The sequence below is a fragment of the Pituophis catenifer genome, unplaced genomic scaffold (genome assembly GCF_029215685.1).
Source record: "Pituophis catenifer annectens isolate HBS135680 unplaced genomic scaffold, rPitCat1.0.hap2 SCAF_2, whole genome shotgun sequence".
Lineage (NCBI taxonomy): Eukaryota > Metazoa > Chordata > Lepidosauria > Squamata > Colubridae > Pituophis > Pituophis catenifer.
Window position 1 is genome coordinate 195,475,396 of NW_027256882.1, and position 21,284 is coordinate 195,496,679.

General features: G+C 38.5%; 1 protein-coding gene across 1 annotated transcript; it reads left to right on the forward strand.

Annotated features, from left to right (window-relative positions):
* Window positions 1-4,522: 4,522 nt before the first annotated feature.
* Window positions 4,523-18,788, forward strand: LOC139311060 (putative DBH-like monooxygenase protein 2). Its single transcript, XM_070935390.1, has 13 exons — window positions 4,523-4,840; window positions 5,811-5,957; window positions 9,751-9,912; window positions 10,093-10,176; window positions 10,293-10,460; window positions 11,220-11,322; window positions 11,906-12,072; window positions 13,256-13,347; window positions 14,415-14,511; window positions 14,616-14,675; window positions 16,185-16,315; window positions 17,120-17,234; window positions 18,624-18,788. Exons 1-13 carry the CDS (start codon window positions 4,523-4,525, stop codon window positions 18,786-18,788), a joined length of 1,809 nt encoding a protein of 602 aa, XP_070791491.1.
* Window positions 18,789-21,284: the final 2,496 nt, after the last annotated feature.

Consider the following 21,284-nt stretch of genomic DNA (forward strand, 5'->3'; position numbering starts at 1 on the left):
GTACAATTTGATAGCTTATTAGTAACCTTGACTATCACTAAGTGATTATCTTTTTTATTCTTGATGAATGTATTCTATTCTATTCTATTCTACTCTTCTCTGTACTCTGTACTCAATTCGTTCAAGGTGAATTCAATAGAGCTATGTAGTTTTCAGATCCAATTCCAAAAAGGTGATTCAAGATACATAGTGAACTCCACTTAGGCATGGAAAGGAAGAATTCTTTAGCCAACTGTGGAAGAAAACAGAAATAGTATCTCATTTGTCCTCAAGTAAACTTATTTCGTTTACTTAGGTTACACCCTATTTGGTGCCAGATCTTAAGTGTTTCCACAAGTGCTTTTTTGTGATTTTTTACTTCTTTACTGTACTTTAATCTCTCCTTGTTATCACAAAGTCATGCTCCCTCTTCCTGGAGGCATCTCAGATGCCCTCAAAATGGAGACACACGATCTTCCTGAAGGTTTCTTCTTCCAAGAAACCAAGTTCTTTAGATCTTTTCTTAAGCCATCCTTGCCTTGTAATCCTCTTTTCCCTCTCCAACATTGTATCAGAAGCACCTCCCACAACCAATTCAATCTTTCTGATGCAAAATAATTTTTCACCCCTGAACTGAGAAAGAGCTATTTAATGCATTGATACAAAGGGGCAGGACAAGATCAGTTTTCAGTAGGTTTTGGCTGCTTCTAGATTATTTGGCTAATTTCTAAAAAAGACTGTTGTATCCTATCCATACCTAGTCAAAATCTGAAAGAATGCATTTAACTTCTCTCATTTACCCATCCCTGGCCTCCCACTTCTATTTAATTTTCCAACTGCATTACATAAATCTGAAAATCTGAAACATACAAATGTATTCCTACTAAATGCTCCAAATTAAATGCCTCTGACTTGCAGAATTCCATCATAAAATAGCTGATTCTAATCCATTATTTATATATTGGCTGTAGAAACCCATGACTTCCCAAAATGGCTGAGGCAAGTCCTGCCCTATGCTTACGCAGTAATCTAGGAAAACTGTTTCCATATAATTAACCCCTGTACCTTTACCCCAAGGGTGAAATCCAGCAGGTTCTGACAGGTTCTGGAGAACTGGCGGCAGAAATTTTGAGCAGTTCAGAGAACCAGCAAATACCCTCTGACTGGCCCCAGAGTGGGGTGGGAATGGAGATTTTGCAGTATCCTTCCCATGCCATGCCCACCAAGCCACGCCCGCCAAGCCACACCATGTCTACCAAGCCACGCCCACAGAACCGGTAGTAAAAAAACTTTGGATTTCACCACTGCTTTACCCCCCAAAAAAACCCACCCTCCAAACCTTGTTCTTTTTACTCTAGGAAAAGATGAGAGACACTTTAACATGATCAACCATTCCTCTATCAACCATTCTCAAAATAATTAGTCCAGATTATTCTGAATATTTTCATAACTATTCAGAAGTCAGCTACTATTCACATGGACATGTTTAAAAATCTGTAGATTGATAGAGTACACAGAAAGCTTCCTACCAGTTAGTTTTTGTATTTCTGAACAATACTAAGTATATAAAACTTACCAGCCAATCAGTGCTTTATGACTAATCGTTAACTAGGGGTCTCATTTCACCATTCAGATACACACCTAAACATGCAAACTTCTCCCTTTCTACAAACATAAAAGGTAATAAATCACTTGGAGTTTGTCATGTGCAAAATGTTCCAGAAGAACTTTCTGGAAAATATTCTATTTTAACTCCAGTTCTCATTGATTTGGCCATTCGAAAGTGGGTCCTGGGTGTTTTATTTTTAATGTAAACAGGAAGTGATTTGAAAAACTGGATATGTTCCAGCCTCCAAATAGAACATTTTGCATGGTGACAAAGCTTTCCTTTTCTGACATGCTGGCAGTGCTGTATGTGGGCTTCTTTCACTAATCATGGCAGCACCCAGGCGGTTCCTAGGAGAGGGAAAGTGACTTGAATGGGAAATTTCTTCTAATAAAAACAGAGTCCCTCTTTAAGCTCATTGTCATTTTTGAAACAGCATTTTAAATAACCAGGCTCAAATTATCCTGTTTCAGATAAATTTAATAGAAGCCTAGCTCTCTAGAGAAGGCTTTAATGCTGGGAAAGGAGGAAGGAAAGAGAAGATGATGACCAGCAGCAAGGTGGATAGACTCAGTTACAGTGGCATGGGAGTGCACTCTTGGACAACCTGAAAGACCAGGTTAGGATTGTCATAGAAAAAAATGATGTGGTTGCTAAGAGTTTGACAATGATTCCATGGCACATATTCAATCAATCATAATCTCAAAATTCTGGTTATGCCGTGTGATGGAAGAATGGGCAAATCATCTTGCAGGAGTATCAATCTGCACCTTCATCTGGAATTACACAAAATGGAAATAGATACACCAAAGAACCAACATTATGCTAACATGCATTATTTTGACATTTCAGGATGAGTTTGGTTTTTAAAAAAAAAAATGTTTGTGCATATGTACAAAGCTTTCATCCACTAGGAATTGTTCTTCAGATCATGCTGGAAGCAGATTAGGATATTGTTCTTGGCAGATTCCATGACAAAATCTATATGTGTCTTTTCTGTTAAAACCAATGTGACTTTTTAAAATGTATCTTGCCATTTTCATGTCTTTGACAATAAAAATATCATGCACATTCACAGCAATATGAGCCAATTAGCAGAGAGGCTGTCTCTTCTGATGGCTGTGGAGCAACATAATAGGCCAAAGGAATGAAATACATGCTGGTTATTAGAGAATGATGACAGTGTCCAGATTGCCAATGCTAAACCATGGCCAATATAGATGAGATTGCAGAAAACTCATACTCCATCTTTGATACTGCTTGTGCAGTTTACTTGTCTTGGGTTAGCTTTACACACAAAATAAACATCAACAAACCCAAGCTACTATACTCACAGTGTAGTGCCACATTCAGTCCAGGCTTCTAATAAGTCTACTTCATTTAATACATGTTTTAAAGAATAAATAAGAGTCACTGTGGTCTTTTGGCTAAGGAGTTGACCTAGAACTGGAGAAATCCAGCGTCTAGGTTACCCTAAACCATTTGAGCTTACTAGGTACCTTTTGACCAGCTAGTCTTTGGCCATGTCTAGTTGCCCTAGACCCCTTTTGATCTTCCTCGAAGAGTAGTTTCTAGAGAGAGAAAATTGAAACAGGCAGACACTAATTAACCATGAGTACTAAGCAAGACTGGAAATTAGGGGAAAAAATAGAAGACAGCAATAACAAATATTTCTATATAATTCTCAAGCATAATAAAACAACATATACATGCCAATTAAATCATCAAAATTTGAACTTCACTCTTTTTAAAAAGCCTAACTGGACCCAACTGATCTGCCTTAGTTGCTCTCAGATTCTTGATAAAAATAAATAAATATATTAGAAGGGAACATGGGCAAATTTACATAAAAAATACAGCCAGGATGCCAAAAGGACAATCCAAAATAAATACAAGGATGCCAATTACTGAAATCCTTTGCTAAAGACACAGATTAAGTGTTCTCTTCACAGTTTTCTCTCTCTTTTTCTTGCAACAGATTAGCCTATTTAGGTTATGATGAATCTTTTTAAAAACAAAAAAAATTCCACACTAATAATATGGGAAGATTGGGCATCTCTTGTAATGTATTATCTAATGGAATAAAAGGAAAATGAAATAAGAATCCCTGATTACAGAGGCCTAGTTTACTTAAATGAACCAATAATTACAATTTTGGAATATTTGCTTAGTTTGGTATTACTTTTTAACCTGTTGTTCATACACAAGAATGTAGGACACGTAGTATTGTTGGAATTTAGTAGGAAGTCATAGAAAACTGCCTGGATAGTGCATGAATTTTCCTCTCTATCTTTCCTCAAATTAAAACACCAAAAATTGGAAGAGCCTGTAGTACAGTGGACTAAAGCACTGTTATTAACATCTGCTGCTTGCAATTACTGCAAGTTCAAATCTCACCAGGCTCAAGGTTGACTCAGCCTTCTATCCTTTCAAAGGTAGGTGAAATGAGGACCCAGATTGTGGGGGCAGTAAGCTGACTTTCTATAAATATACAAAAGTATGAAGGCTATTGCTTAACTCATTGTAAGCCGCCCTGAGTCTCCAGAGAAGAGTGGCATATAAATTAAAGGAAAAAAAAAATTAGTGGTGGTCAAAATGTTCACACACTTCAGAAATGTTCTACTTCACTTTCAATTCAGGAGAGGTTATGTCATCCCAAATGCTTTTGGAAGATATGCATCTTGCAAAGCCTGGACACAAGAAGAATTTTCTTTCCTGAAAAAAAAAGAAAGACATCAAGCAATGCCTTTTGGGAAGCATGCCACTTTATTGCATAAAATGAAAAACAAATGCCAGGGCTGAAAACTGATCTTTCAGAATCCAAAATGCTGTCCTTCCTCTTTGGCAGGGATCCCAGCTGGTCCCAGTTTTATATATATATTGGTTCTCTCCACCCCCACAAGATGGGTACTGAAGGAAAGATATGTATCAAAAGATATGAGAGACAACAAAAAAGCACAATATACCCCAAATATGAATCATTCATCTATGAAAAGCCTGCTGCTCCTCATGTCTACCTTGTGCCTTTGCTCCAGCCATCCTGCAATTTCCCAACTGCGTTTCTCTGTGTTCTTGGATCCCAAACACCAGATTTACCTCCGATGGGACTATGATGATGAACTTGCCTTTATGAGTTTTGAATTTCAAGCCCAGTCAACTGGATGGGTGGCTTTTGGCTTCACCAATAATAAGGACATTCCTGGAGCAGACTTCGTGATTGGTGGTGTCCTTCCTGATGGCAACATCTATTTCTCAGTAAGATTAAATCAAGAGTGCCATTTCACTAGGAGCTTGGCTCTGTGTACAGAATTGAGGAGGGGAGAGGGATAATTTGTAGTTTGAAGGTACAAATGAATTTAGAAATGATTGTTTCACATGACCAATGAGATAGCTGTAGTATCATTTATGAACTGCTGGGGCACATTATATTTTCATTCTTGCTGGCTGGCGTAGCAGAAAAAGAATATTTGAGGGAGTTGGGTGATTCAAAAATGCAAAATATAAATAAATAAATCCCTGATGGCTTCTGCGGTATTGGCTTGCTTAGTTTATGTTGGGAGGCACAGAAATAATTATTTCTGAGGCATAATTTGTGTTCTAAAAGCAATGCTCCCTAAAACCTCAACAAAATAAAGAAGAAAAAAATCTGTGTTTCTTTAAAGGAGATAGTGAAATGTCTATAGTTTATTTTGTCTTGGGGATGTTTTCCTATTCAGAAACTATTTATTTTTCAACCGAATCTTGTGAAATGGAAAGTCTGGGCCACTTACCATGTCTGCATAGTTTCAGAGGCAATTATTATTTCTTGAGTTCCAGGATGATTTTTTTATTGTAATATCAAGAGATATAGCTCATTCCTACCAAATTACAAGCTAATTTTTACCCTTAAGCTTAGTAACATAGTTATGTTTTTTAAAGTGTGTATACAAATATACACACACATTTACATCAATGCAAACTAATCACATATTTAATAGCCAGATGCAGTATTTTAGTTCAATTATTCATATGTATACACATTCACTCATACACACACCTTCCTCCTACCTATCTATAGCAATCCTGCAGCAAGATCAATGAGATATGAATATAATGATTGGTCCAAAGTCTCCAGGGAGGGTTCATTCTGGTGACGGTGTCTCTAACTGGATGGTCTCTTGGCCAAATGATGGTCTCTTCCTCTATCCATGGCAACATATTTGTGAGTTCTTCCTATTTCACTCAGGATTGGCATGGTGTGAATGAGGATACCATCTTGGAGGATGAAAGGCAAGATTATGAGCTGCTATCATTGACCCAGGATGCAACGTCTACCACCATGGCATTCAGGCGACAGTTCCGGACATGCGATGAACATGACCTGGACATCACAGTAAGCAAAACAATGGGACCTGTTATTATTTGTTTGTTTGTTTATTTTTCATCCCATATTTATTATTTTTCACAAATAACCCAAGGCAGCAAACATACCTAATATTCCTTCTTCCTCCTCTTTACAATCCTGTGAAGTGAGTTGGGTTGAGAGAAAGTGACTGGTCACCCAGCCAGCTTTCATGCCTTGGTTGGAACTAGAATTCAGAGTCTCCTGGTTTCTAGCATAAAGATAAATAATAGCACAGGCAAGGATATGGAAGCAAAAGACACAAAGAAAAAAGAATTTGCTGCTACAAGGAGGGAACTGCCTTAGCTTGTTACCCTTTGAGAAACTAAAATATTTTCCTTCCTTTTAAAACCAAGGAGCATTTCAAGGGTTTGTTTGTGGTTCAGGTGTTAACTCATAAAGGTGATGAGTGTTAGAGTACAATACAAATAACAACGGAAACATCTTATGCAGTGCTACCAAAATATAATAAAAATTTCAATATAAAATCTTTAGAAGTCCATTCAAAGTCTGAAAACACACTTAAAATGAAATATTGGCAGAGGGGAGACAGCTGTTTTGAGACTCCATCTTGTAAATGCAGATAGTTGTTAGTTGAGATAGTTGAGATATGAAAGAATATGGATGAATTGTGTCTACAGGCACTGGTCTATGACAATTCACCACAGCCAACTCACCGCAGGACAACACGCCATAGCCAATTTACCACGGGACAACTCCCTATGGGACAATATCAAAGAAATGGTGGGATAGAATCATTAAAGAAAGGATGCAAAAGGAGGGAAAAATGAAATGTGAATGACAAAAATTAAAATATTTTTAAAATATTTTAAATAATTAAATTGAATTGTTAAATTGTTCTATGGCGAGTTGGCCGTGACGAGTTGGCAGCGGAGAGTTGGCTGCAGCAAATTGGCTGTGGTGAATTGTCCCATTCTATATGCATCTTCACTCCACCTATTTGCCACTTGCAGGGCAACTAAAAGAGTTCAAACTCTTTTCCCACTACTGAAAAAAACAACTAAAAATCTGAGACATGACCACATCCCTCCCAAGCCACACATACACAGAGTTTCATAGTTTCATAGTTGCATTGTTCCACTTAGCATTGTTCCATATACACAGAGTTTCATAGTGGCATTGTTCCATTAAACCCATCTTTTAAGTTGTTGTTTTTAATTTGGGAGAATTCTGTTTCCATACTAGCCCAAAATCCTCTTTTGATATATCTTTCTTTGTAAAAACTGAAGTGGGTACAAAGCTCTTATTTTAGTGGTAGTTATTTATAGTTATATTTTAAAACCATGAAAAGAAAGAACAGTCTTTTTTTTTAACAAAGGAAACAGAAAATACATTAGTTAAAGGAATTTCTATGGCTAAGAACCTAAACAATGAGAAGAAGAGCTAATCAATGGTTATGATCTCTGCCCTTATTCCTAAAAAGGATAAGGAAATTAAATGTCCACCAGGCTCTTATGTCTAAATGAAAACATGTGCTCCTATTACTGCTAAGAAATCACCGAGCAGCAAAAGATAATAAGCAATCCATGGAAGGAATGAGTCAGTGGTATTAAGGACAATTGTTTTCATAGAGGGCAGCAGCATGGATAATTGCCTTTCCCAAAGTAGGTCAAGGATCCCCAAGTCTTCCACAGACAATAATCACAACCTTCTTGAAGTTGTGAAGAGTTGTTGCTCCTCTCCCAGATTTCTCTTAGGCAAAAGACAAGTGCAATGGTGATGTACGTTTCTGCTTTCTGCAGAAAAGGTCTTCCAAAATTCTTAAGGATGAATGGATTTAAGGATCTAAACAGTCCATTTAAAAGTTCTAAGCTGCATTTTCATATTAGTTAGCAAGCATTCCATATGCATGGAAAGTATCTCTTAGGCTTGAGATACATAATGGTATAACAAGTAAAATACAAATAAGGAAAGAATTGAGGAATCAGTGTGGGTTTTAGAACAAGCTTTACAAGGATCAAAATACATTGACTATGCAATGGATATCAGCAGAATCTTCAGTTAAATTGGTTAATTCATTAACTAATTAAAAGTTAAGCTGATTCTTCGGTGAATTATTAAACAAAACTGGTTCTTACTAGAAATTGGGGCTGTTGCAGATATTAGAAATTAGAGAATACTAGAGTTGGAAGGAACTCAGAGGTCTTCCAGTCCAACTCCCTGCTCAAGCCTATACAATTTTGGATAAATGGCTGTCCTCTTCTGTTATGAAATGGGGTTGAGGGGTACCCTGGACCGCGAACCAGCTCATGAGTAAACACACTGAGACTGAAATAATTCTGACAGAGGCATCTTGTGTAAAAATATAATTTACTTTAAAACATTTAAAAAGCACTACGTCTTTAAGAAAGCACATTAAAAACAAAGTCTTATCTGGATATGTGAAGCAAGGCTATCTCCCTAGATCCCTCTCCACAATACCGAAACAGTTCACAAGAGAATAAAGCTAGCATGAAGGTAAGCAGCTTCGGCGTCGATACATCATCAAGGCAATCCAAGTGGGGGCAGCACAAACATCACAGCTAAAAGTCACCTGAAGTAAAAACAGTTCAAACAGCAAACATTGATTGAAGCTTGTGGGAGGAAAAAAAGGTCCAGCAACAGCAGTCCCGATGATAGCTTGCGTGCTACAAAACAGCAAAAGGCAAGCATCCATGGGAGTTTCTCTGCAACGGCGTCTGGAGTCCTTATCTGCATTCTTCTCCCATCTGCGGCGTTGCACTAAGCTTCCTGCAGGAGCTGTGCATTTAGGCCTAAACCAGGAGTTTAGGCTCGAGTAGCAAGCGAAAAGGTCCTTGCTTATATAGGGAGTTAATCTGCAATTAACTAGGGCGGGGAAGGCTTGCAGGTAATTACAAACAGGAGATGGCTTGATTGAAACCATACTGTTTGTGAGTAGGCAAGTAGCCACAGCAATCCTGGAAACACTCGTGACATCTTCTTAAAAACTTCCAGTGATGAAGCACCCACAACTTCTGGAGGAAAGCTGTTCCACTACTTTCCCCATTGACAGGAAATTTCTTCTTAATTCTAGGATATTTTGGGATTCTAATATGCCATGCTTTCTTCTACCAGTTTCACAGAGGAGTGCTACAAATATTCTCTGCCTGCAATTTTCTTGTGTTTCTTCAGTCTTCCAAATGAGAAGGTCCATAAATAAATCTGTCTGAGTGCTTGCATATGCATTGAAATCATTATTCCCAACTCTTGGGCAGACTGGGCTATGAATCCTAGGTATAACACCTCCAACACATATGAAGGGCAGTGGGTTGGGAACATCTGATCTAAGTACCCAAAGGCATTCCTGCCAGAGTGCCTTAATCTAACTCCTTTGGAATTAAAACTGACCCTCATTAAATGTTTGTTTCAGAAACTGACCACTGTTTCAGCAAATCCTCTGCCCCCAACAGTTCAATTCTTTGCTTGATGACCAAATGCATTCATCTCCACAAAACAGCAAGTCTAAGAGTTGTTAGTATATCATCACCTGAACCAGGGTGGATGTTATTTTCTTTACTAATTCATCATAAGTAAAGCCTGTTTTGGGAGAAGAAAGCTCACAAAAGAATTTAATCATACAAATTGATAAAAACGTTAGTATGGATTTGTGTTAAGATTTGTATAACTCTGGGAAGAGATAATTGCAATAGGAAAAAACCAAGGTTCAAGACCCTAGGAAGTGTCTTGGAAGAAGAAGACAAGCTAAATGTTTAAGGATATGATAGGACAGAGGAGACTTTCCTTTTCATTTATGTCTACACAGGGTGACACACAACGCCTCATGGCTGCATTTGGAACAAATGACACAATTGACTTCTTCAAAGGAAAAATAATCCACAAATCTCTCTTCTTGATGCTGGTGGTAACTGAAGAGAAACTAAAACGTCCCAGTGTCTATCATATATACGATTTGAAAGTAAATGATGTAAGTATCTAAAATTAAAAATTCTTGCCATTCCATGGCTTTCAATGGTCTCCAGCAGATTGGTCTCTTTCATTCATCGGCTCCTTGCTCTGGTGACCACACAGAAGAATACAAATCTCTTTCAGGGTAAGAATACACTGGCCTGAGATACTTACCATGTGCCTTGGCTTCTCTTTTCAGTTTCCTATCCCAGAGGATGATACCACCTATGCCTGTACCTTTCTCCCTTTACCCATTGTCAAGACAAAACATCATATTTATAAGGTACCTGGAAAATCAAGCAGGGTGTTTTGCTGGTGAGATTGACAATTATCCCAGACTGTAAGACCTTTTCACTTGCTGATACCTTCCTGGTCTGACCTTGCCTTTTTTCTGTCCAGTTTAGCCCCATGATAACACCTCGGAATATAACACTGGTGCACCACATCATAGCATATGCTTGTGGCAATGGAAGCGTGCTTCCCAGTGGAGTCAGTGACTGCTATGGAGGTGATCCTGATTTTTCTCTGTGCTCTCAGATAATTGCTGGCTGGGCTGTAGGAGGAGGGGTGAGTGTGTAGATCTTCTAAACCAGATTAAATGGTCCCTATTTTTCATTGAGTGTTTAACCCATGGTTGTTTGTAAACCTACTATATCTCTGGAACAGTCTTGCATTTTTAAAGATTTTATTTCATAGCAACTTTTGGGAATGAAGGAGGAATCGCTCAATATTTTAAATTATCTAGTGCAGTATGATCATGGGTTTTGCTCAGTGTGGTTTTCTTCTTGCAGTTGTTGCCAAATTAAATCATATCATCTGGTTTTTGACACAAGAGAGTGAGGTTTTATGCAGCTTTACCTAATTATCTGGGTCAAGGTTGTTGCAGTTTGTATGCCTTAAATCTCAACAACATCAAGATCCCTAGATCCCAACCTATGCTACCCACTATAACTTGTGGCACAGAAGTTAAAGTGCAGTATTGCAGGCAAACTCTGTCCACAGCCTGGAGTTTGATCCTGATGGGGCTCATCCTTCCAAAATGAATAAAATGTTGGCCACAATGTGCAAATAATGCTTTTACATTTTAGTGGCATGACTGTCAAGTGACACTCCCTCTCTCTCTCTCTCTCTCTCTCTCTCTCTCTCTCTCTCTCTCTCTCTCTCTCTCTCTCTCTCTCTCTCTCCCTCTCTCTCTCTCTCTCCCTCCCTCCCTCCCTCCCTCCCTCCCTCTCCCTCTCCCTCTCCCTCTCCCTCTCCCTCTCCCTCTCCCTCTCCCTCTCCCTCTCCCTCCTTTCCTTCCCTCCCTCTCCTATTTCCATAAATAAGTCCTACATGTTCCCAGATGAAACTGGAATCTCCATAGGGACTCCAATTGATCCCCAATGGATCCGACTAGAAATTCATTACAGCAATTTTGATTTCCTTCCAGGTAAGTAAAAGTGCATGTGAATTGATTAAGGGAAAAATTAGAGGCACAAACAGGTATCCGAGACAGAATGGAAAGAAGTGCATGTTATCAGGATTCAAAGATGCAAATTCCAGATGAAAAGAAATGAATATCTGTAAAGTATGTTTCCTATATCTATAAGGGATAGACCAACTGAGCAAGAGAAACAAGACTGTACCAAAAGCTCTACAATTTTATTTGAGAAATATGTAATTTCTCAAATGGCAAGGTGAGATAATGGGGGGAGGGGGAGGGGAAGGACTGTTTAAGTGAGAGGAGGCAGCTCAGTCAGTTCAAAGATGACTAGATAAAACCATGAGAATTTTCTATGATTTCATCTAATCCAGCTGTAATTTCTAAGCAAGACATAAAAAAGAGTTTCTATGATGCTTATTCTGGGTCTCTGATACAATACTGAAATGAGTCCATTGGAGTTGGGCAGTTAATAAATTCAGATAAATAAATGTGTGTATCAATGTATGGTTCCTAAATGAATGGAACCCATGGATTTTAGGTGAGTGTTTAAGTGCTGTTTCACTCAATTCTGTTATTTCTTTTTCTCGAGGCTTAATTGATAACTCAGGTCTGAGAATGTTCTATACTTCGGAGCTTCGTCCATATGACATGGGGGTGCTACATACAGGAGTGTTAACTTTTCCTATCCATTTCATCCCCCCTCAAGCAGATTCTTTTAAATCTTACGGTTTCTGCAATACTAGTCATTTTCATGAGGTAAGCTTGGCAGCCTTTAACTCATCCCATTACAATCACCTGTAGTTATCTTTTTTATTGCACTCTTGAGTTCAGTTGCTCATTCTTATCAAAACCCTACAGTTGATAGGCTTCCTCCCTTCCTTTTTCCTGTTTGTTTGTTTGTTTGTTTTACTTTCAAGTCTGTGTTAACTCATGGTGATATCCTGGAGTAGTCCCTGCAATTTGCTTGGCCAAATTGCAAAACTGCCTCATCATGTCCTTCTTCCTACAGCTGAGAATGACTGGTTCAAAATCACTTAGCTGACTTTGTGCCTAATGCTGAACTAGAACTCAGGGTTCCTGCCCCAGCATCTTAAACATTACACCAAATTGGCTCTCAATATTAGGTCACCTAAAACATTCCACAAGAGTCCCTCCTAAGCCTCTTGTCAGAAAACCAGTCTGAAGAAACTGGCCATCTGAGCGGAGAGATAAAACTCCTTGAAAGAACTGGTAAAAAGGATGTGTGTGATCCAACTGTGTTCAGCAGATGAGGTGGGAAGATTTGATGTTGTCTTGGGTCAAGGTGATTCTGCTGGTTCCCAGTTTGTTCCTAAGCAAAAGCTACCAGGACTGCTTATTGCTTGCTCTCACCATGGAAACATTGGAAAGAGATGGGAGAGGGAACACTTTTCCAAATGATAGGAAAGTAAAAAATTATTCCAGCTCTTTCTTCTTCCTGTTTCTAGCCACAATCCCTAAGGCTGTGCGTAAGTTTTAAAAGAGATCAAGCCACTGTTCTTTTTTTTTCTTTTTTTTTTTATTGCAAAAGTTTTACAATTACATTTTCACCCCTTTTCCCCCCCCCACCTCCCCCCCCCAAACTTCCCAACCTCCCTAACCCTCCCTAACCCTCCCCTCACCCACTATTCTTGTGTCTCCTATAAAACATCAAAGTTTGGCCCTTCAGGACAGAGTAGATGTGAAGATAAAATATGTCATTTATAATCCTGTTGACTAATAACAGAACCAATGGATGGAGAGGAACACATGAGTAGAGAAGTTTCCTCCTCCTGTTGTTTGGATTGGAGCTCCTTCAAAGCTATGTTTCATCCCAGATCCAGTCTAAAACTAGTTCATCTCTTCTCCAGACCAATGGGAGTCCATTGTGTTTCATCCCACTAGTCCAGTCTAAAACTAGTTCATCTCTTTTCTTCTCCAGATCAATGGGAGTCCAGTGCCAGATATGCATGTCTTTGGTTATTTACTCCATACCCACCTAGCTGGAAGGGGAGTGAGAGGTATCCAATACCGGTAAGCAAACTTTCTAGGCCAGATGTAACAGCAACACAATCCCTCCCCCACAACTAAAAACAATATGGAAATGACTTAAAAGTGAAAACTGAAGAACTCTGACTTTCCATCTTTATGGCTGAGAGAACAGTACATTACTTGGCAGTAAGCCAATAGTCTTATTATTATTTATTTATTTATTGGTTCGATTTATATGCCGCCCTTCTCTGGAGACTCAGGGCGGCTTACAATGCGTTAAGCAATAGCCTTCATACTTTTGTATATACCTGCTTGTCCAATATAAACACACATCCAAAATAGAAAGAGTCTTTATGAAAGCACTATTGTCCACATAGCTATAATGTTCTTGGCTGTGGTCAAACCTAAAAGGTAGGAAAGACAAGTGGACATGGAACAGCCCAGGGATCTAGCACCCAAGCCACAAAACGGGGGGCATATTCACATGGTCAACCAAAGAAAGCAGTTGTAACCGTACAGGTTTCAGATTGAGTGTTTCCTTGACCTGATCAGTCAAAGAGTTTGCTTCATTGATAGTTGTCCTGTCCCTTTACTCCTTTAACCTTCCTTAACCTCATTCTTTAAAACTGAGATGAGGCCCTGATAGTAACTCTGTCACTGTTTCTGATCTAGAAACATTTGCCACCAATTTTCCCTTAAAAACTAGCTGGGATTCCTTGGCCTCATTCAGATCCTACTCCTGCAGACCTTGACTCTCTTATTCCCTCAACAGAGGAACTGTGGGGATATCATCCTGACACTGACCCATGCCCTAGAGAGCTCCCCATCCTTCTGAAACAGGCCAGATTACACCAAAGAGAACAGCCAATATCCTAACAAGAGAGGCTTTGTGCTATATGCTGATGGAGCCAAGGCTAATATGAGACACAGCCATAAAATTCATTTCCCTAATCCTATGAATAAATCAATACATTGACATTTGAACTGCAATGACCTTTGGAAACATTTGTTTGGAAATTATTAGATCATGGTTGTTCTTACACCCCAAATATATCCCTCTCTGCAGCATTAGCAATGGTTTATCTCATTGATATTGTCTCTATGTACAGGAATGGAAAACAGTTGAGGATCCTCTGTGAAGACAATAAATATGATTTCAATCTTCAGGAAACAAGAGACTTGATGAAGCCTGTTGTTCTCAAACCAGTATGTCATTCTAAGATATCTTTCTGAGTTAAAGTTAGGCAATAAGCCCCTTATTATGGAGACCCCATATTCTCTCAGATTTATGACGACTGCTTTGTTCACAGGGAGATGAATTCCTGGTGGAGTGCCGCTATCAAACTACAGATCGGAAAGAGATAATATTTGTAAGTCTTCTCTGAATTCACAGGATAGACCGAGTGGTGGATAGACAGTTTTTGAAAATTAGATCAGGTTCATCCTGTAATATACAAATATTTTAGTAATAGTTTGCAGGGTCCACAATGGTTATTAGTAACTTGCCATTAATGGGCTAGATGATGGAAATTCAAATTTTTCAGTTTTCTATTTTAAGAGAACAAAATCATAAAACAAAGGTCAAGAAGCAGGGGAATGGTACTTCTGATACGGAATTGCTATTGGAAAATTGGTGGTGTGTGTTGTCCAGTTGGAATTGCCAGAGAAGACTAGGACTTACCGGAAGCCATAGTATTGTTACTTGGGATAGATGTGGGATAGACAGTTCCACACCATATGGATTCGTAATTGGCGGACCAACTACAATTTTCAGTAGAGCTACATCTACATGAAGGGAAGCATGCAGTAGGGTACCTGGTTCTGTCTTAGGCCCACTACACTTCAACTTCTCCATAAATGATCTAGATGAGGGGATAGAAGAGGTACCCATGAAATTTGCAGATAACACCTTCAATCAGGGGGGAATAGCTAACACTTTAGATGATAGATTCAGGATCCAGAAGGATCCATCTTGATAGACGTGAACACTGAGCTCTATCCAACAAAATGCAATCTGGGGGTGAGAAAAGTAAATAAGAAAGAAAAGTAAGATCCTACACTTAGGTAAGAAAAACCAAACACATAGATATAGAATAGGTTGTAACTGACTCTGTGAGAGAGATTTAGGTGTCCTAGTAGACCACCATTTAATTATGAGCCAGCAGTGTGCGGCAGCTATCAAATAGCTACTGCGGGCCTGGGTTGCATCAGCAGAGGAATAGTTTCAAAATCATGCAAAGCGATAGTACCACTTTATACTGCACAGGTGAGACCACACTGTGTCCAATTCTGGCCACCCCAATAGAAAAAATATGTTGAGACCTTAGGAAGAATGCAGAGAAAAGAAACAAAGATGATAAGGGGTCTGGAGGTTAAACCATATGATGAATGATTGACAGAATTGGGGTATATCTAATCTAATGAAGACAAGTATTAGGATTGAAATGGTAGCAGTCTTCCAGTACCTGAGGGGTTGTCATAGAGAACTTATTCTCCAAAACATCTGAGGGCAGGACAAGAAGTAATGGGTGGAACACCATTAAAGAGAGATTCAACCTAGAATCAAGGAGAATTGTCCTGACTGTACAAACAAATAAACCACTGGAACAGCTTGTTTCCCAAAGTGGTGGATGCTCTATCACTGGAGGTTTTAAAGAAGAGATTGGACAACAATTTGTCTGAAATGGTATAGGGTCTCCTGGTTGAACTAGAAGACCTTCAAGATCCCTTCCAACCTAATACTCTATGTTTTGTGTTCTAATCTTATTCCCACAACAAAAGTTTTCAGGGTAGGCTGAACTGAAGCTCCTGCACAATCTAGTTCTGTTCCATGAAACCTCAAATAAATGTTGCTTTTCTTTTCTTTTTCGTTCTCTCAGGGAGGCCCAAGTACCCTGAATGAAATGTGCCTGATATTCCTCTTCTACTATCCTCGCAACAACATCTCCAACTGCCTAGGACTCCCAGACATTCAATATGTTGCCAATCAACTTGGCCAGGAGGCAAATGAGTGAGTGCTTCTGGCTAGGTTCAAGGAACAAAATTGCTTGGAAGACATAGTGGGAGAACGTGTGAGGAATGGCTTGCTACCAAAGCATCATAATGTTAAAAGCACCCTGGACAACTAGTCACCACTCCACTTATGGAATGCAGAATCCTCAATTTTTTCTGATGCTTAGTAGGGCAATGGGATGCCAGCAGAAAAACCAATCTGCACAGATCTGGAAGGGAAGCATCCTAAGGAAACATCTGTGGTTTGTGCAAATGATATACACCTATATATCAGTATAGGTGAATCTCTGTATAGCAGGAGTATAAAACCTCATCAGGGTGGAGACATCAACTTGAACTATATTTAGCTAATGTAATCCATTTAAATCCAATTAAGTCCAATGTTTGTCCTAACCCCTGCCCAATTTGTGTGTGTGTGTGTGTGTGTGTGTGTGTGTGTGTGTGTGTGTGTGTGTCTCCCCAGCATGCTTTTCAATGTTTTGCAGAGGGTCTCCCTTAACTCACACATAGTGCCAGATGTAACTTTGAGATTGAAAAACTTGTCCAGTACTGCTATGGGGGGAAAATAAGCATTCCAAATGTTCTGGTTGTAATTTGAATGGAGTCTGGCAGTAACTGGTTGAGCTGGAGACTGTATTTAATTACACACCCATTATTCCTAACCATTAGCCAGGTCATTTCCATCCTCTATTAGTTGCCTGTTTTCACCCAACATTAGCTTTTGTGGATGCTGCTTTTTCTGTCTCCATGTCTCATCTTGGTATCTGTAGACAACTCCCTGTGTTGTGATTTCACCTTGCAGCCAAGCAGAAGGAATGATGGCCATCAACGCTGTACAATGGAACAATGAAACTATAAAGAAAGCAGAGAAAGCATGCAAGGAAGGACCTCAGATTGTTACCATAAAAACCATTGATGTAAGTAAGTTTTAAATACTGGAGGAAATACAATTGTTGAACCAATTGTTCCAGTTGGTCATGGTGAGTTGTTATAGACCCACCTGGAAAAACTAGAAATGGAACAATTGATAGCTAGTCTTGGATCTCTATGAGGTTTATACCTCCCAAACTCTCTTGATTCTGAACATGGCATGAAGAATAGCAATAAATTAGGCAGCATCTTTCCAAATTTTATGCAACTGAAGCTGACATATTGTCAGTTTCAACTCCCATCAAAGGGAACACAGACAAAGGCCACCTGTAGCTCAAAACAAAAATAGACCAGGTAATTAAAAAGCATTTATGGGCCTCTTTTTCTCATTCCTTTTCAGCCAAATTGGTCCTTCGTCCATTTTCCTCTTTGGATGGCCTTTTACACTTGACTTTGCCTTAATTCATTTCTTGCTTGACATCTATCTTCTTCTAGATTAAAAATCCCTCTTTTTGTTCAGGTTCTGACACAGTAGCCATTGAAAATTGTGACAGGAAAAAGATGTAGAAGTGTATTCTTTTTTTTAAATCCATAGTAAACCTTTTTTTCAATTGTAAATAAGTAAATCAATTACATGTATGACCTTCTAGTTCCAAGTCTTCTTTTGATTTGGTTGGGTTCCAACCCATTTTCAACCAATTTATAGAAATATATCCTTCTATGTTCCATTCCTCTCCTTGGAAAGTTTTTTTTAATACAAAGATGGTTATCTACAAGAAAATGTATACATTATTTAAATAAGACATTATACATTATTTAAATAAGACATCACACTCTGTACATTTCCAGCATCACATTTCTCTAAAAATAAAAAAAACTGAAATAAGCAGGGTATTGAAATAATCACTCCAGCTAGTAGTTTTTATTTTAACATTTAAGTTAGGTATGTTTATTCTAATTTCACCAAGAAAAAATAATGACCTTGTCTTGCCCAAAGTCTGGGATCATTAACCAGGGGTCTTTTGACTAGAATGAAAATATATATATTTTACTTTCACTGATCTCTAATTGAAATTTAGCTTGTCTTATAGGTGATTTAACAAACCACAAGCCTATGTATTACTATTATTTGTTATTTTTAAAATAATTTGATAACTATATTTGAACATAATGGGTTCCCTTTCTAACAAAATATATTTATATTGTTATAACAAATAATATACATGTACATGTACATATACATAATATAATATAACAATATACATGTGTTTTATTATAAACTAGTTTTATGGACTTAAATACATTCTTCTGACCAAAGCACTGTAGGTTTCTTGAAGCTCTCAAAAAATCCATGGCTTAAAAATCCTTTCCTTAGAAGATGGGCAGTATGGAAGTAGGTATTGTCTATCTCGAACATTTTGCTTCTTTACTTGCAGGAGGTGGTGGTAAACGAAACTGGTTTCATTCGTGATATTGACATTCCTGAACCAGCACCCTGCAAGTTGAGTCCAAGAGATGCAACTACGACACGTCAACCAGAAGGGCACACCAAGTACAAAGTAATTCCAGATGTGGTTTCCAAAGCTGTTGGGACATCTTAGCCTGCTGTTCATAGCTTTGGGGTTTGTTAGGCTTCTCATCTTCTCCCCCACCCCTCCCCCTGGTATGAGTTAAAAGCCTTGCCAGTTTGTAGCTCCAAGCCCAGTTGTGGAGCTGCTGTTGTCCTTTTCTTTTCTCTGTGGCTGGATGGCTGGGGGTCTACACCCAACCACTTTTTTTTATTGTTGTGTATATGAAGTTCAAAGCTAAAACAAGCCAGCCAGCACTGAGGAAAGGTCCAAATACCGGTATATCACCTGGAATTTAGAGAGGACCTATCCTTCTTTTCAATTTCAAGCCAATCCTGCCATACAATTCCACTCTGGGAAGAAATAGGGCATCCATCATGGGGTAAGCAGAGAATAAGAGCCCAGGGCAAATGTGGGCAACCAGTGAATTTTATAGCAGACTTCCTCAACCTGATATCTTACAAATATATCATCTGGATTGAAATTCCCAGATTTTCCAGTAAACATAGCCAAATTCCTTGTTACCTGGTAGCTTTGAATATATGGAAGATACCTAGATAAAAAAGGGAACTCTTAAGTATTCTCTTGTGTTCAACCATGTGCCTTGCATTGATTGTCTGGGAAGGCAAGCAAAATGCCCTTATTGGAAGACGATTAGAAAGTAGTCTGAGGTAACCCACAGTAATAACATCCACAGCTGTAACAAGAAACAATATGCACAAGGAAGTGGAGCAGTCAAGTTGGCCCTTGACTTGAGTAAAAATGAATTCATACATGAACCCAACACATAGTATATTTAAGTATATTAAAATGGAGAAATGATTGATAGAAATGCAATAGAATGTTGAATCTTATAAAATTAGAACACAGTTTTGGGAATTTTGATATGTGAAACAAAGGACTGGATTTGCCATTTACTCTATCATTAGCAATTCAATTCTATTTTGAAGGTTCCACTAGAATAAAAGGGTGGAACAAACATCTAATATAAATAATATCTACCCTTAGTGTATTAAAAACAAAAACATTTTTTTTCCAAATTCTTTGCAATAGGAATGAAATGACACAAGAGCATTTCTACTTTTTCATAGAATAGCCAACATCCAATATATTAACAGTTGTAATGTTAAAATCTTTAATGATAATTTCTCTGTAAATGTGATTAAAATAAGATTTACTTTCATATTTTATATAATTTGTATCATTCAACAATTATAATATAATATAATATATTGGGAATTTTTTAAATAGGTAGAGGTATATTTGGTATGAAAATGCTCATCTGATTAAAAATACAGGTGCCTGATTATGACAATCAAACATAAATTTTTATCTGATTTCTGCACATGTTTCTGTCTTCTTTAGTATACAGTACTTGCAAGTTGCCTTCCAAACCACTAGTTTGGAGGCAGAATCGCTAGGGGGCAGGCTAGGTCTATGCTCCTTTGATAAAAATTAAAAACTTGTCTCTTGTTGGTCGAACGTTAAAGCTATCAATCCCTCTGCTGTCCCTCACCCAATTTATGCCTGAAGATTGAGCTTTACCTATATTGACATGTAGACATGCAGGTGTTTAATAAGACAAATATTTGTCAATTCCTTCATTATTCAAACAGCTATGAGTCCATCCAAACAGCGGTGCTGAATTCTCTCCTCAATCACACACTTTCTCTTGCCAGTAGATCAATATGCCCATATTTTCACAGCTTCTCTGCATCCACCCTGCAGGTAGTTCTTGACTTACCACCACAATTGAACCCAACATTTACAATGCTAAGCAAGGCAGGTGTTAGGTGAGTTTTGCCCCATTTTACGACTTTTCTTGCCACAGTTGTTAAGGAAATCACTGCAGCTGATAAGTTAGTAACATAGATGTTAAGTGAATCTGGCTTTCCCTTTGACTTTTCTTGTTAGGAGTCGCAAAAGGGGAATCACATGACCCCGGGACACTACAACCGTCATAAATACAAGTCAGTTGCCAAGAAACCAAGTTCTTTATAACTTTTCTTACGCCATCCTCGCCTTGTAATCCTCTTTTTCCTCTCCAACGTATTATCAGAAGGACTTCCCATTTCCAATTCAATCATTCTGATTCAAAAAATAATTTTCTACCTTTGAACCGACTAAGGGCTATTTAATGCTTTGATAGAAAGGGGCAGGACAAAATCAAATTTCAATAGGTTTTGGCTGCTTATAGATTATTTGACTGATTTCTGAAAGGCCTGCTGTATCCTGTCCATAAAGGTAAAAGTTCCCCCTCACACATATGTGCTAGTCATTCCCGACTCTAGGGGGTGGTGCTCAGCTCCGTTTCAAAGCCAAAGAGCCAGCACTGTCCGAAGACGTCTCTGTGGTCATGTGGCCGGCATGACTAAACACCAAAGGCACATGAAAGACTGTTACCTTCCCACTAAAGGTGGTCCCTATTTTTCTACTTGCATTTTTTACGTGCTTTCGAACTGCTAGGTTGGCAGAAGCTGGGACAAGTAATGGGAGCTCACTTGTCCATATGTCCTCATAATCTGATAG